The sequence below is a fragment of the Ailuropoda melanoleuca genome, chromosome 19, assembly GCF_002007445.2.
Source record: "Ailuropoda melanoleuca isolate Jingjing chromosome 19, ASM200744v2, whole genome shotgun sequence".
NCBI classification, from domain to species: Eukaryota; Metazoa; Chordata; class Mammalia; order Carnivora; family Ursidae; genus Ailuropoda; species Ailuropoda melanoleuca.
Window position 1 is genome coordinate 13,847,599 of NC_048236.1, and position 14,254 is coordinate 13,861,852.

A 14,254-nucleotide genomic window follows, 5' to 3' on the forward strand; every position below is an offset into this window, starting at 1 on the left:
AATATTTGAGCCCATGTATTCTTTCAAGGAAACCTTTTATGATAGGGAGAGCTCATAGAATCACGAATTGCTCTGAAATTTCAAACGACAACTCAAAACTAACTTCCTTGGCTTTTGTCATGTTCATTTAAAAGAAACTGGCCACTGCTTACTTCCTGCTCGCCCCTTATCCAGGACCGGAATATGGGACTGTAATGAGGAAGGATCAGCTGCTCTCCTCTTGTAGGTCTTCGTAACTTTGTCTACATCAGGTTGTTTTCTGGTCATCTCCTCCATGAAGGTCTGAAACGTCAATGTCAATTAAATATAAGTACACCAGAGAAAACTATGTTTAGAAATGAACTAAAAACAAAGGATAAAAGGACCATACTGTAACTTCTGAAATGCAGTCTGAAAAAAAGGCATAAACCAATGTGTCATATCTGTAGAGGGAAAAAATGTAAGCCACCATTACATAGCATTTACTCATACCTAAAGAATATAAAATGTTATACCTGGTAAGTAATTAAAAGTACTGTAACCGTAATTTGTTTTGAAGTTTGAAGACCACACATGGGAGCAGCTGTATAATTAATATAACCTATCTGTGTATCAACCAGGATCTTTGAGAGCTTCCAAGCTCTTCCTGAAGAATCTTAAAGTGAGCATTTATCTGCAAAGCAACTAGTTACCTGAGCTGGTCCTTAGGACTTCTCTGCAGCACATTTCACTTACATATTTGGAATATTTAAGATGGCTCTGATATACAGTGACATACAGCATCCACGTTTAATGTGGATATATTTTAAATATGCCTCTCGATACATATGTTATACCAAGGGAGATAAAAGTTATTCAGGCTAAAGTTCCCATTTAAGAGGTTTGGTTATCTTGCCACATTTGGCTTATTATTATTGCTGACTTAGATATCCCTCTCTCTGGAATATGTAGCAAAGACAGAGACTGTGGTGAATAGGGATGGAAAAAAGAGGAGGGGGATAAAAGTGAAGAGTGGAGAAACAAATTTCTGGAATATCTGTCACACTGGAAAACTCTGATCACAGAGAACATGGCATGAGACACTTCAGGGCCATTACAGACATCAATGGCTCAGACCTTTATTAAAATAAAATAGCAATGTTAGCTGCTTAGTCAACTAAGCTGACATTTAATGTTTCCCTTTGTCAATGTGTATCAAACAAAGTAACAAGCAAACAAACAAATCAGAGTTTAAAACAGGTAGAATAGAGAAGTCATTTTTTTGAGCAAGACAATGAGCTCCCTTGTAGACAGGATGTATCTGAAATACTGACGGTCATCGTGCGAGAAGCACGGCAGTGGAGAGTAGAGTATGCAAGCATGGAGCAGTAAAACACAGGAGGGCGAGATTGCCAAAAGACACATCAGGACAGGACGGAGCGGAGGATAAACGTAAGGAAGGACTTGAGTGTTTGACGGAGTGACGGTAAGAAGCACAAAGCAATCTTTTGAGAAGTGTGGCAGTGAAATAAAAATAGTATCTGAGAAGACAGGGTTAGGATGATACTTATTTTACCTGGTGTTCTGCGATGAGGGCTTTCACCTCTTCGATTTCCTGGGGGATGACTTCTTTGTCCCTGTCACTAAGTGTTGTTTCAGCCCACTGCAACCAAGCCAGCAAAGCCTCCAACAATTCCTGTTTCGCAATGAGGCCAGCCAGAGCGCTTGCTAATCTCTGTTGATGCTGCTTCGCCCAGGCCAGCACCTGTTGAGGAAACAAACGTCTCTGAATTTCATGCATCTTGTTAATAATTTAATTGATGTAAAAATACACAATGTTTAAATGTAAATTCGGATCATCGTGGGCCTGGGATCGTAACACTTCCAGTCTTTCTAGATCCCGTCAGTGGTACCGAGACCCAGCTTGCAGAGGACATGAGAGCCCCTGCTGATGTTTGCCCCCTTATTTAGAGATTGGGTGTCAAACACCCAGGATTCCTTTAGATTTTTGAGTTTAAATATGCATTCTCTGAGGGCTCAAGAATGCTTATTGCGTGTAGCACTGAGTGGAAATAAAAATAGATAAAATCTTAAAATACAGAACTCAGTTCATGTACGCAATCCATTCCCCAAGCATATACTCCTCTGAAGTACAATTCGGGTGCTGGATTATTCGACAAAGACAATGTGGAAGCGGGACAAAAAGTCATGCAGAGAACCAAATATTTGCCTTTTCATGCTTCAGGGACATAGCTGCAAAATTGCTTTAATTTTTGAATAAAAGTGTACTGCAGAGACAGGTAATACACACAGAAAGGTATTTTAAAGAGCATTTTTCTTTGCAGAGGCCTCCTGTTCCCACGGTCATAAATGTACTTCAGTTGCTGAAGTCTCTTTACCCCCAATTCTCAAAGCCGTTGCTGCTCTAATGATGACCCGAGATCCACTGACCTCCTCAAACCTGGCCCGGATGATGGTTATCCAGTGCTTAATGGTGGTGATGGAGTCGGGGTGGCAGATGGCCAACATGGCATCTCCCATACTGGTAGCTTTATTCAGCGCGGCTCGTTTTTCTTCCAGTCTCTTCATGAATTCCTACAGCAGAAGCAAAGATTTCGATTAGCTGCTGGCACTGGCTGAAAACAAAACTCCAGTGACGTGCAGGTGACTGTCAGAGTTAAGCAAATACACGAGAACTTCAACTGGTGTATTCACAGCTGGGAATAATTCACTAATTGGGGAATTAAGAGAGGAGAAGGGAAAAATGGGAAATGAAGTACTTTCCAGCATGTATTTCTAAGTACATGTGTTGGATAACATCTCATGCTTTACAAAACATGTCATACAAAGAAAACACTCCTCCAGATCTGGATATCTTGTAAGTACATTAATGGAGGATAGGACTAGGAGAGAAAGTACTACCAGAGACAAAAATAATATTGATTGAAAAAAAATGTCCAAAAAATAAGACTAGGAGGTTGTAGAATTTTAAAATAGCATGAACTACGTGCCAGGAATGATAGGAATATGTACCAAAAAGGAAGAGAAAAGGCTGGGTAAGGAGCTATAAATGTTTGGGGTGAGGGAGAGAGGGCCCAAATGTCCAGAAGTAAAGAGTAGGGGACAGCGTGAAGGGGGTGGGCCTGACAGCCAGCCGGCATGAGAAGCCTTGCTTTCAAAAGCCAGAAACAGCCACTCCCTGCTCTGGTGGAATGAATAAGCCTTGACGGGCTTCAGAATACTTTCGAATCAACCTTTTTGCAAATGTCTCACACGCTTAACTCTGCTTTCTACCATCAGAACTATATCCATAGAAACATGAATCACAAAACTCTGAAAGTGTGGCTACAAATGAGGACCTCTGCCTTTAAAAAGGGCCGCATGCTTCCAAAACCTCATAGTGAATTTCAAGCATCCATCAGCACCCCAATCTGGACCCCAGCACTAAGAAGGATTCCTTAGTCACACTGACAAGGCCTGCAGAGGCTGCAAACACAGCTGACACTCCATACTACTCATGCCGTGTGATCATCTGAAAATGGAAGCATTTCCTATGATGTCTATTGACCTTTTGTTTTCAGGCTCTGTGAAGCAGTTCTACCATATACCTCCTTCTCTGGCCTGTTGCTGTTTCCATGCACACCTATGGGACGTTAAGGTCCGCAAGATCAGAAGACTGTGTCTCATTCAATTTTGTGTCTTTGTGACTCAGTAAATGCTTTTTACCTTTCATTTACACATTTTTCCTGCTGTTGTGTCAAGGTTCGATTCACAATATACTCCACTAACATGACCTACTTTTTAAATATCATCACCTACTTTTTTTTTTGAAGATTTTTTAAAAACTTATTTATTGGACAGAGAGAGACACAGCGAGAGAAGGAACACCAGCAGGGGGAGTGGGAGAGGGAGAAGCAGGCTTCCTCCTGAGCAGGGAGCCTGATGCGGGGCTTAATCCCAGGACCCTGGGATCACGCCCTGAGCCAAAGGCAGACGCTTAACGGCTGAGCCACCCAGGCGCCCCTATCATCACCTACTTTTAAAAGTATTTTAATTTCCCCCAATATAGATCTGCTTAACTGGAAGAAAAAAAAAAAAGCTTTCCTAGGAAGAGAAAACCAGAAGTCAACAACAACAGTTGTGCTTTCCCAAGGAAAGGTGACCTGACCATATACTTTTAATCACCCCTAACCTAGCAGCGCCAAAGTCCTGCTCAGAATGCCATGGGCTAGACGATTAACTCCCTACTTGTATTCTGTGCTCATGTGGGAAAGCTTGCAATTTTTAGAAAGTGGACTATACTGAGAAGTCTCTGGTCCTGGGGCTAAGAAATTAAATATTCTGTTTTACTTTTATTTGGTTGGTGTGTGAAGAAAGCAGAGGAAATTAGAAAGAATGGATGATGTTACTGCGAATTATTAGTACTAAGCAGGCTTTTATAAAATTACATGTAATTTTACACTATTTAAAAATATTTAAAGATAATTTGTTGTAAAAACAAAACAAAAACAAAAAAACCCACAACACTACCTCTACTCTAGATACCTGCCTCCTGATGTTTCTGGGGGTTTCCTGCTCCTGTTGTGAGGGTGGTGATACCACAAGTGGGCTCCTTACTGTAAGGCGTTAGACACATAAACAGGGCTTCAAGAAGCAACTATGTCAGTGGAACTCGACGCTGGCTGTTGGGTCAGCCAATAGTAATATAATAGCTCTCTAAAACATTGAGCTGAATCAAAAATTTACAATAAATTTGATGTCATTTTCCTACTCTTACATTCTAGCTTCAACTTTAAATGGCTTATGGAGCATTCCATTCCTCCAGATAATGTTAGACAAGCTCGCCTCACTTTTATTAATGACAAGGCAATATTTCATGGCGATAGGTTAGGCAACCCATCATCGAGAGAGCGCAGTAATCACAAATAAGAAGTCTCCACAGATGACATAATCCACGCTACACTGGAACCAATGATGTCCTTCCAACCTCACCCTGGAAGATGGGGTTATTCAGGGGTGTTAAACAGATCTTTTAAAGGGACATGTTGACATCAATATTGCAATGAGTATTAAGTATCGCAAATTTCTAATGTTTTAAAGTCAAAGGTTATTAAAAAAGCACGTGTTAAGAGGCATCCAGACCACTCTCTTAAGCGTTTTTGCTAGTTCTAGGCACTGTTACAAAACAGATGTTGACCTGAAAACTCAGTGGCCAGATTTTTATTTGGTTAGTTATTCAATAGTGTATCTACTTACAGAATTCATTTTAAGTTTATAATTTATACTACGGGCTAGTTCTCAAAAGAATTTAAGGTGGATCTCGATTAAAGCCAGACCGGCAGAGATTGAGAAACAAAATTTGAAGACCACTTATTAAATTACTGGCTTGTCTTGATTCTTAAGGTCAAAATTATTAATTTAGAATTCTAATGGTGTAACTGGACAAATGCCAAACGCTCATGAGGGAAGTTTCATCTTTGAAAGGCACATGCAAGTGCAATGAAATTGACCAGTTTTGGTCAGAAGCCAAATAACCCCCCCAAAATCAATGTACTTCCAAAAGACAGGAGACGGTGACTCATTTTAGAATAACACCTTCTTCATAAAGCAAGCATGAAAAGATAGCTGCACTTGCATAGGTGCATGGGGACACACCTATGTAAGCGAGGAGGACACAGGCAAATTCTCAAATGTGCCAGATCTTACTTACTTCTCAGGAAGGGAAATATGCATGCAGTTGATATGTACAATCACGAGTCTATTGGATTTTCTGAGTTCTATATAACTCACTTTATGCTGATCAATGAGAGTCCGAAGAGCATCCTCATCATCTGGGAGAGCGCCATGGAAACGAAGGGTTTGCTCCGCCTCAGCCAGCCACTCCAGGAGGGCATGCACCACTGAGTGAAATTCCTCTGCCTAACAGTTCACACACACACACACACGCACACATGCACACACGCACACACCCCGAAGAAGATCCCCAAAGATGCTTGTTAGTATCAAATCCTCCTCTCAATGAAAAAAAAGTCTTAAATTTACATTATTAACAATATGCATTATTCCCACTAAAAAGATAGATACAAGTTGCTACACTTCACAAATGTAAGACCGCCAATATATCAAAAAGGCCTATATGAAGAGTAATTCACCATTTTAACAAAATCTGATTTTAGATGCATGGTATCCCATTACATATTTGAGCTGAAAAATTAATGAGCAGCTCTTTTATGTGAAGATGAGAAAACTTCCCTCTATGAGTAATTTAAACTCTTTGGGGCGGGGAGCAAGGCAAGGATGCTCTAACAATCTCCTTCTCCATCACTGTCCCAGTTAAGAAAGGAGGAGATGTGACAGTTCTCCGCAAGAGCAGTTCTTGTGGAGGCTTTGATACCTTTCTCACTAGCCCCCAGCTGTAATTTACAAGACTTTTACCTGCCGCAGGGCTGCTTCTAAGCGCGTCTGCTTTGATATGGAGAGTGCACACACCGTCTCCCAGCGTGTGCTCAATTCCTGCATCTGGACCTTGACCCAGGAGGAGTCATCTCGGCTGCCTTCTATGAGCTCTCGGGCAGAACGCTTCAAGGCCTGCACGCTGCTGGTCCTCTTCCCCAATTCTTTTTGGAAAACCTAGAAAGACCATATTTTTATAAGAAACTCATTTTTAGTTATAAAACCAAACCAGTAAAACACAGTTTGGAATATACGTGTACATGAGCTCATATACCAGCGTCTAAGATGGACGGTTTAAGGAGCCATACTTCTCATAGATACTTCAGGAGCTAAGTCACCACACGGGGCTCCTATCGGAGCGCTGTGAAGAACAGTCTTGTATAAAGTTGTTCAATCTTTTAGCATTCTCCTAAGTGAACAAACCTTTCAAATGGTGCCTTGAATGTAAATAGTAGTGGATACTCTTCTTTATTTCAATTCCACAAAAGAAAACCTCAGCTAATGAAGAACTGAGCCACCCTGGGGTACTGAGCGGGGGTACTGGAGGGAATGGCGGGGGAGCTCACAGGGAGGTGGCATGCAGTCCTTTTCTCTGTTACACAGCTTCAACTTTCACGGTATCCTGAGAATTAACCTCTCAGGTCAAAATTTAGAGGCTTACATCCTTACCTGTCATTTTGGCCTCATTTTGATAAACTCTGATATGCTAGGAGTTAGACTGGCCTTCTTTTGGCCACAGACCTAATTCGAAAAATAAGCCCAGGGTACTTCCTTTCTGATTCAAGAGTCTCTGTGTGCAACTATACCTTTCAAATTAACCAAGCTTATGGAGAGAATAATATTAACTTATTTTTCTAAAAGATGATCACAAATGAATGTGACCAAGCACATCCTATCATTTTGGCTCTATCCATGAGTTTCTAGTCTGATAATCAGATCATTCATAAAAGTGAGCCCATCAAAAATAATCCAAACATAGTATAATGAATTCTTTGCTTGATTTCACTCGAATGGTGTTAAATGAGATGAGCCTGCAGACAGACAGACAGTCACAGACATACACACATACGTAGGCACAAAAAATACAGTGTCTATATAATCTGTAACAGGACTGGCCAGATAGTTCTGAGCCGACTTTCCAATGTACTCTGTGAACTTAAACTTCTTCCCGAGCCTTCCAATTGTATTACTAATGCTGAATGATTAACTCATTCTTGATGACCTATTAATATATAAAAAACCTGGCAAGTGCTGAAGGGAGTAAATATTTAGACAGTGAGTTTATACAAATGGCATTTATGTAAAAAGTAACATTACACTATTCATTACTCATTGAATGAATGCCAAGGAATAAAAAAGTTTGTATTAATCACGCACAAAACATTTGTTTCTATATACGCAAAGCCACAAAACCCAAATTTTTATTTTTTGTAGGCCCAATCACAGTGCTTCATTTATTCTTTGATTTTTTGATAATACTCAAATATAACAAACTCTCTTTTATAGATATAATCAGACAACAGAACCAGAAAAGGGGAAATAAATACGCAAAAGGACCAACTATTTAAAAAGGAACAGGTTAAGATCAAAATAGCATAACTAGGGAAGTATAAACAGAACATTTAAAAATGAAATACAGTTTCTGAATTCAAAAATAATAGAGGAGAAATAAACCATGAATTTGAGTATAGTGCTGTAAGATATCTGTACATAGTCTACTCCGGTACGACCATTCCACATTACTACTGGACCTCAGGCTGTTCTCGAAGCTCTTTGCTGTAATACATTTTACCATGACTTCGGCCCTTGCGCTCAGTATCAGCTGGATGTCTTGAATATTCCCTTTGATTGGCACAAAAATTTTAAATCCGTCTCAGGAGATTGCAAGGAAACTACGTGACTTAAAGTAATAATCGAATCCCTCAGAGCCTATGCTGATGTCTCATAAATTGCTAAAGTTCAAGGGGCAAGGTTAAAACGGTTTTTAAAAATAGAAAAGCAGCCTATCTTGACCCCCACAGATCATGTCACAAATCCACACGCTTATGCAATGACCAAATTCCAGGTCACTGAGGGAGTGATTTTAAATTACCTTACATAATTATTTACATGAATAACAAAAGACTGTAAAACATTCTTGGCACATGTTTTAAAGCACCAGAGAACGAAATTGCTTTCTAAGTTCTAAAAGGTTTTAGATCCGGAAATTGAAAAAAAAAGTGTCTCATTGATACTAATTTTCCTGTATGACGTTTAAAGTTGGCTTCCTGATTCTGCTCAAATGTACACATATATCAATATTAAAGACTGTTATGTAGTATGATATACGGTCTCTAGATTTTAAAAGGTTAAGGTAAGTGGTTACAGTTTCCTCTAAATTCAGGATAATCAAATGAGATCAATAAAATGTCCCAGATAATAATACCTTGTGATTATCGATCAGATTCATCACTAAATCAATGTCTCCGTGGACAGGCTGGTCTTCTGCCAGCTGGGGTTCAACTCTGTACAGCCAATCAATGAGGGCCTGCAAGGCATCTGTGAATTGTCCAGAAAATAGCAGGGCTTCCTCCAATTTGTTTTGTCTGGGGAAAAATGTAGAAAAGTCAATCGGAGCAACAAAAAAGCCACCCTATACCTGAACATCTAAAATCCATTTATGAAGGTTGAGCAGTCCTCAAAGAAAAAAAACAATATATTGGTATTCAGTGCTGTTTCTTTGCTTTCCTTAGAAAATAACAAAACTTTTCTCAAATTTTCTTTTTTATTCCTTAAATAGATAGCATTTGTTCTTGGAAAATTCCCTCATCATCACCTCTAGAAATCAATCAGTGACCCTTCAGTTTCTTCATAAAAAAATATGTCTTAAAATTTTTTTTATTTTAAGTTATCATACAGTAACTGGACTTTTTTGAGTGTACAATTCTATTAATTGTAACACATGCAGAGATTCATGTAACCATCATCATAATCAAGAAACAGAACATTTCCATCATCCCCCAAATTTCCCAACATGCTGTCTGTAGTCACAGCCTGCCCCATCTCCGACCCCTGGCATTCATGCATCTGCTTGGCAAGAAATCATTTATAGGACATTGTAAAAAGCACATAACCTTTTGAAATTGAAGGTTTTAAGGATTTTTTAAAATTAACACCAAAGTTTTTATATTCTTCCTATATATTCTGTAGACCATATTCTAATTTTCTATTCCAATATAATTTTATTATTAGAATATAATATTCTATTTAATCTTGATACTGATAAAAATAATTGGACCAAGGATCTATGAATTATTTGAAAACATTTCTAAGATATTTGAACTCTTCTATTAATATGGTACTTTCTAAATACTTAAAGATTTTGAAATTAGCTTTGGGTCTTCATGGTTCAAGTATAATGAGAAAGAAGACTGGAAAGGGGTGGATGGAAGTTGGAAAGGAACCCTGGGGTCAGACTGGGGGGACCTTGCCCACCACATTAAGGAGCCTGTGTTTTGTTCACACTCAATAATATGAAGTTCCTAAAAGGTATGAGGCAGGGCAATGACAAGATCCCATTCATATTTTAAAAAGACCACTCTTGTGGTTATGGGGAAATTGGATTAAGGAGGACAAGAGCAGACCTGGGGAGACTAGTGAGAAGTCAGGTACGAGATGACGGCTGGGAGGATAATGTCACCTTTGACTGAATCGAGTAATTAAAAATAAATAATAATGAATAACGAAGACTTCTCCATGCAGGCACCTACGTAGGGAGGGTATTACAGATGACCTGAAGTTCCCAGGCAAAGGAGGTGTGCAAGGTTCCTAGATGTTCCTACAGAGCACCACAACTGTATACTTGACGGAAGCCTACAAGGTCACCAAACTGCCCTCAAGAACATTCTACCTTTCCACAGATTTTCCACAGATGGTGTCCCATTTGTCTCTGAGTTCACTCAGCATGTCATCCAGTTTCAGGTTGTCGTCAGCCAGGGAGGTTTTCTCCTTCAGAGAACGCCCAGTTCTGTTTGTGGTGTCATAGACAGAATGCTTGGCTCCAAGTGATTTCTGAAACTCCTATATATTTAACAAGAAAACACTGTGCATTTCTACTTCGGACTCGTAAGTAGGTAAGAGACATTACAAGAGTCGCCCCTAATCAATGGAGTCTAAATAGAGGAAGACATCAGCAAATAATCAAGTCAGACAGTGGAACACACCAGGGCAGGAAAGAGTCTTTATAAACCGAAGAATTTATTTTTCTCAGAAGCCAGGTTTCGTCTTTGAGAGTACCTATTATTATGAAGACAATAATTTCAAAGCAAAGCAAATCTTTAATCTTTTGTAGCCATAAACCACAAACACGATACTAGTTATAATAAAATGAAATTGCTAATCAACTATTGAAAAATCCAAGAGTTTGGAAAGGAAAAAGTAGTTAACACTCAATGAGTAACTAAAGGTCCTACGTAGACAAAGCCTGACTCATAATCTGTAAACTTACTACAGTTTTAGTTTTTGGTCAGACAGATGTGTTGTCACACATCTTGGATGTTCACAATGATGTTACATATAATTTTATCTGTGAGCCAGGATGAGGGACAAAGAAGAACCACATCTCTAGATTCCTCTGTTCTAACCTAACGCTCATTCTAGTCACACCCCTTGGGAGGCCTAGCCCCTTCCTCCTTACCTCTATGATGCCTTACAAAAGTCTCACAGGATCTACAGATTACTTACCTAGTATCAAGGAGCTATGTTGCCAATGTGACATCTATACTTTCCTATTTTTACATTGTTAATCTGTATGTTTGTGTATGTGTGGGAGGCGTGGATTATATTCTGTCTACACAACTCAGTTACAAGCTTTTCTAGAGCAGGGACATTGCCTTTGCAGGCCTCTCATCATCATCTTACATTTTGTGTTGTTTGTAAGTATGTAATAGCAAGAATGAGACAGCTGCTACTGAATAAACAATCTCAGGGATGGGAAGGAAGGAAGGTCAACTTAATCAGCATCTTACAAGCTCATAATATATCACGGAAACGCTACCACAGTGTTTCTAAATCCTGGTAGCACATGAGAGTCACCCTACACAATAAAATGCTATGCAAATGTATAATTTTCCAAAATAACCTTGCTTATAATTACCTAATGAGCTTTTATTGCCTTTAAAAGCTAGATACTTTAAGTGTCTTAATATGACTAAGATATTTATTTTGTCTTATAATAAGAAGCCACTTCGTCTGGGAATTTTTAAGCAATAAACACCATTACAGTACCACACCATTTCTGCAGTTTGTTTTCTGTAATTATTTTTTTTCTTGTTATTCAATAACAGAATGTTAGTTTTAGAATCATGGTACTGACATATTTTTTTCAAAAGAACAGATATATAAAAAAAAGTTATAGCTGAATATAGGACAGATTAAAACTTTCTAAAAATAGAAAAATACCCACGAAATGAACAGAAAAGATTTTTAAAATTGACTTAATGTACCTCGTACCCTTATCTCAGACAAATGCTGACTTTGGCAACAAGTCATACCAGGAAAAACAGAGAATCTACCAGGGTTCTTCACATATTCTTACTTCTAGGATTCTCCAACTTAAACACACAATATACTTTCATAAGACTACATGACATGACAACTATGTTCAAGTTCAAATAGGCATTCTATTTTGAGGAGCCTCTCTTTTTTCCATCAGAGGGGAAGGAAGGAAAGTGCTGCTCACTGTCATTGTGCTGTCAGTATTGAATGTGGCAGCTCAAGGGCAGAGGGTACCAGCGGAACAAGCCACTCATAAGTCCTCATCTAGTCAAAGAACAGGTGCTCAATGCTTCCTTCTGCCATCCCAGGATCATGACCTCCTGAGGTTAGTCAGAACTACCCAGGGAAGCAATCAACCTGTATGAAGACGATGGCTAGAATTTTCCAATGATGATCAACCGCACCTCACCCCAATTTTTTCCCAGTTTTTTAAAAATTATCATGTTTCAAGCAATAATATATATGCAGATTCTTTAAACTATAAAAGTGTTTTCTCAGGACCCACTCTCCTTTACCTGTATCCTCACCCTGAGGGCTGATGATCACTTTGTAACCAGAACGACAGACCCAAATTCAAAGAGTTGAGGAGGATGGGGGGGAATGTTCTTTGAATGCCATGTGGTATGAATATAAAAGGTAGAAAATATAAAATAATATGTTTCTACACCTTCTAGTTTACTGAAGCCACTGACTATGTGTCTTTGAGGGTATGGATGGAATTTCATATACCATACATATACAATAAAACACCAGTTCGTGTAGAGGCAACAAATTTTCCCCACTAAACTGTTTGAAAGAACCCCATATGGCAAAATTTACAGTACTTTTTGCTAGAAAATTATCTTCTACATGGCATTTGATCTATGAAAGAAATTACAAGACAGGACAGACGTGAAAAACTGAAATGCCAACATTTGAACCCCTGTAAGTCTTTTATGCTATAGATTATAGAACACTTCCCATTTTAATTTTGTGTATTTTCTTTTAACAATTAACCCTAGCGTCATGGCGGAATGGTCAGCAGAGAGAAAAGATATTATTGCCACTTGACCAATGTGAAGGGCAATTGGCTTTAAATTTAATGGAGGTCCATACTGGACAGCCTTTCTTCCCCCAGTGATGAATAAATACACAACCAGGTAAGAATTTAAAAGTGATCCTGAGATACAGAACGACATATATGCTTTTCTTAATTGTATACCCACCTTATGCTGTGCAAGTTGTGTTTTTATCTTGTCTGGATCATTGGCGATTTCCAGTTCAGAATCCAAAGATTTTTCTGATTCCTCTAGCCATTCCATAAGTTTACTCCACGCTTCATGGAACTGTAAAAGTAATGTATATTTCTGTCCAGAAAATTTTCCAGTGTGCTTGCTATACTTGAAATCTAGCATATTTTTATTTTTTATTTTTTTTAAAGATTTTATTTATTTATTTGACAGAGATAGAGACAGCCAGCGAGAGAGGGAACACAAGCAGGGGGAGTGGGAGAGGAAGAAGCAGGCTCATAGCGGAGGAGCCTGATGTGGGGCTCGATCCCATAACGCTGGCATCACGCCCTGAGCCGAAGGCAGACGCTTAACTGCTGTGCCACCCAGGCGCCCCAGCATATTTTTAAAATAGAAATTAACGTTATTGAAAACGTTAAAGATTATTAATTCAAATTTCCCCTAAAAAAGAAGAAAGTAGTAGCTTCACCGATTACAAATGTTTTATTAACTCTTGGCTTTTGTGGTTGTGCCCCCAAGGTCACTTTGTTGTATGTAACTCATTCAAACACGTAAACTTTAACAAAAACAGAAATGAGCCTAGAAACAGTGAACACCAGGGAGAACTTCCCTCCCTTTCCTTTTGCTTAGTAATTAACATAAACCGTCAAGAGAATTTTATTTGTCCACTGCCCTCACTGACAGATCTGGGTTTACTTTGAAGGTGCTTCGGTCCCATGTTAATGAAAAGGAACAAAAAGGGAGAGACAAAGGATAAAGTTTATAAATCGGTCTTAAAAAGTAACAAGAACAACAACAACAAAGGCCCTACCATTCCTATTTAATACAAAGGGAGTTCAGTGTCTTTACTGTTGCTATCAAAGTGTTCAAATTCATGCCTGTGCCTCACATACTGGTTTGATACGTAAGAGCACCCACGTATGTGAATTCTAACAAAATAGCATTCTCTTGGGCATCTATGACCTTGTAATATCCTGGTGCTATGTATACTTGACTTCAGCCACAGTCTCTTTTCCGTTTATAACAGAGAACTAGTGAATGCTATTTTTGGATACCAAATTGTGAGATCGGTTATAAGT

At 38.9% G+C, this 14,254-nt stretch overlaps 1 protein-coding gene across 24 annotated transcripts in view; it reads right to left on the reverse strand.

Moving 5' to 3' along the window:
• Positions 1–14,254, reverse strand: part of DST (dystonin) — a 472,609-nt gene that overhangs the window by 15,737 nt on the left and 442,618 nt on the right. For all 24 annotated transcript variants that reach the window (XM_034648017.1, XM_034648015.1, XM_034648006.1 and 21 more), the window contains 8 exons: positions 13,152–13,271; positions 10,301–10,470; positions 8,837–8,996; positions 6,394–6,588; positions 5,749–5,877; positions 2,410–2,553; positions 1,535–1,723; positions 153–282 (listed from right to left, as the gene is read on the reverse strand). In XM_034648017.1, coding sequence (XP_034503908.1) covers positions 153–282; positions 1,535–1,723; positions 2,410–2,553; positions 5,749–5,877; positions 6,394–6,588; positions 8,837–8,996; positions 10,301–10,470; positions 13,152–13,271 — 1,237 coding nt within the window. The remainder of the gene's footprint in view (positions 1–152; positions 283–1,534; positions 1,724–2,409; positions 2,554–5,748; positions 5,878–6,393; positions 6,589–8,836; positions 8,997–10,300; positions 10,471–13,151; positions 13,272–14,254) is intronic.